The following is a 1659-nucleotide window of genomic DNA, read 5'->3' on the forward strand; positions in this document are numbered from 1 at the left end:
TTGCCTCCTTTGCCTAGTTTCTGAAAGTGCTAATGCTAATGCTAAACTTTGTTTATTTATCAGCTCTATCGCAGGGTTATTGGGATCTAGCAATAGCTGAGCTCCTTTTCAAGTGACTTCAACCTATTATTCCTATTAATCCTTTTGTCTTGATGTCAAAGTTGACATCCTTACCTGAAGTAAATATTTGTGTATTTTTGATCCATCAAAATGCATAAAACACATATTTTTATACTACTGTGTATGTAGCCTATATCTATTTTCTGTAAAATTAACATGTTTATTCTATATCACTCTAGACCTTCAGTAGATATTGCTTTTCAAAAATATATATTTTTGATGGAAAAGTTGTAGCTATGACCTTTTTATTGGATTTAATTTGATTTTACTGTATATAATAAACCAACACAAAGTGATATTTTCTATAGCTTAAAGTGTATTAGTGCTTTAGTAGAAAAGTTAAATAAAACTGATCATCTGAGATTGATTGTGGTCCATCAGAAGTGCTTTTTCACCCAATCTGACTGAAGCATGTAAGCAGAATTTGAGGAACAATGGACAAAAGTACAACCATAGGTGAGGTGAAAGATTTCTGTGCCACAAGTTTCCTCTGATTGGCTAAAGAAAATGCCAGTTTTTAGTGTTGAATCTTAATAAAAACAAGTTATATACCCCTTTGTGTCCTTCCAATCACAATATAAAACAATTCATGTGACAAATATTACAATTTCTGGTTCTAGGGAATTCTTTTTCCAGGTACTGTGTAGTGCTTTTTTTTTTCTTTAATGAAATGCTGAATGCTGACCAGAATTTCCTGAAGTTCCTCCTCCTCGCACTCATCCGGTTCCTTCCCCCATCTCTCTCTGGTGTTCTGCAGAAACATACATCATAAACATTCACCTTGGATGAAAGCGTACAGCATCAATCAGCTCACTCCTGATCTAAGGTCAAAACAGGTGATCTCCCTTAGCTTTTGTTCTCTTCCTGTCCTCTGACAGATCACCTCATAGAAAACCTGACAGCTTATTCCGGCTTATAGATGATGTTTGCCTCCATTTCGTATCACCTCTATCAAAAAGCAGCTTCCAAACTGACTTGGTTGGTTCGATTTTCTGAGAAGCATCTAATCTTATTCTACATGTTTTCCAGCTTTTTCTAGATCTAAAAAGAACACTTTATTGTTAATCAAGGAGTAATTTTACAAAATATTTTCACTAAATAAACCCTTTCATTTATTACACAGCATTACAATCAGATAATTCCAGTAGTATTTTAAATAAAAATGTCTATTTTTGATGTGTTCTCTATCAATATCAGCCCTGCTGGATTTGATAATGAACATCAGGCCTCTTTTACCATAATTTATTTACTAACCAGTACGTTCTGGATTTCATCCTTGCGACACTTGACATGGTACAGCACCATGTCCTGGAAGATGTCCTTCCTGTTCTCCAGCTTGTTCATCTTGTCGTATGTGTCAGTGTTCAGCACGGACCAGCCCAGGAACTGGGTCAGAGACTGGATCCAAGTTTGACAGAGAAATAGGGAGTAAGATACACCATATACTGTAAGTTCACTTATTAAACAGAATAATAAATCTTCCAATAGTTTTAGATAGATAGACAGACAGACAGACAGACAGACAGACAGACAGACAGA

General features: G+C 35.4%; 1 protein-coding gene across 1 annotated transcript in view; it reads right to left on the reverse strand.

Moving 5' to 3' along the window:
• LOC107101930 (rod cGMP-specific 3',5'-cyclic phosphodiesterase subunit alpha-like) overlaps positions 1 to 1659 on the reverse strand; it is a 46411-nt gene that overhangs the window by 19488 nt on the left and 25264 nt on the right. The window contains exons 12-13 of the mRNA XM_015401022.1: positions 1375 to 1518; positions 806 to 871 (exon numbers count right to left, since the gene is read on the reverse strand). Of these exons, the coding sequence (XP_015256508.1) occupies positions 806 to 871; positions 1375 to 1518 (210 nt within the window). The remainder of the gene's footprint in view (positions 1 to 805; positions 872 to 1374; positions 1519 to 1659) is intronic.

The sequence above is a fragment of the Cyprinodon variegatus genome, unplaced genomic scaffold, assembly GCF_000732505.1.
Source record: "Cyprinodon variegatus isolate N-32 unplaced genomic scaffold, C_variegatus-1.0 Scaffold1173, whole genome shotgun sequence".
Lineage (NCBI taxonomy): Eukaryota > Metazoa > Chordata > Actinopteri > Cyprinodontiformes > Cyprinodontidae > Cyprinodon > Cyprinodon variegatus.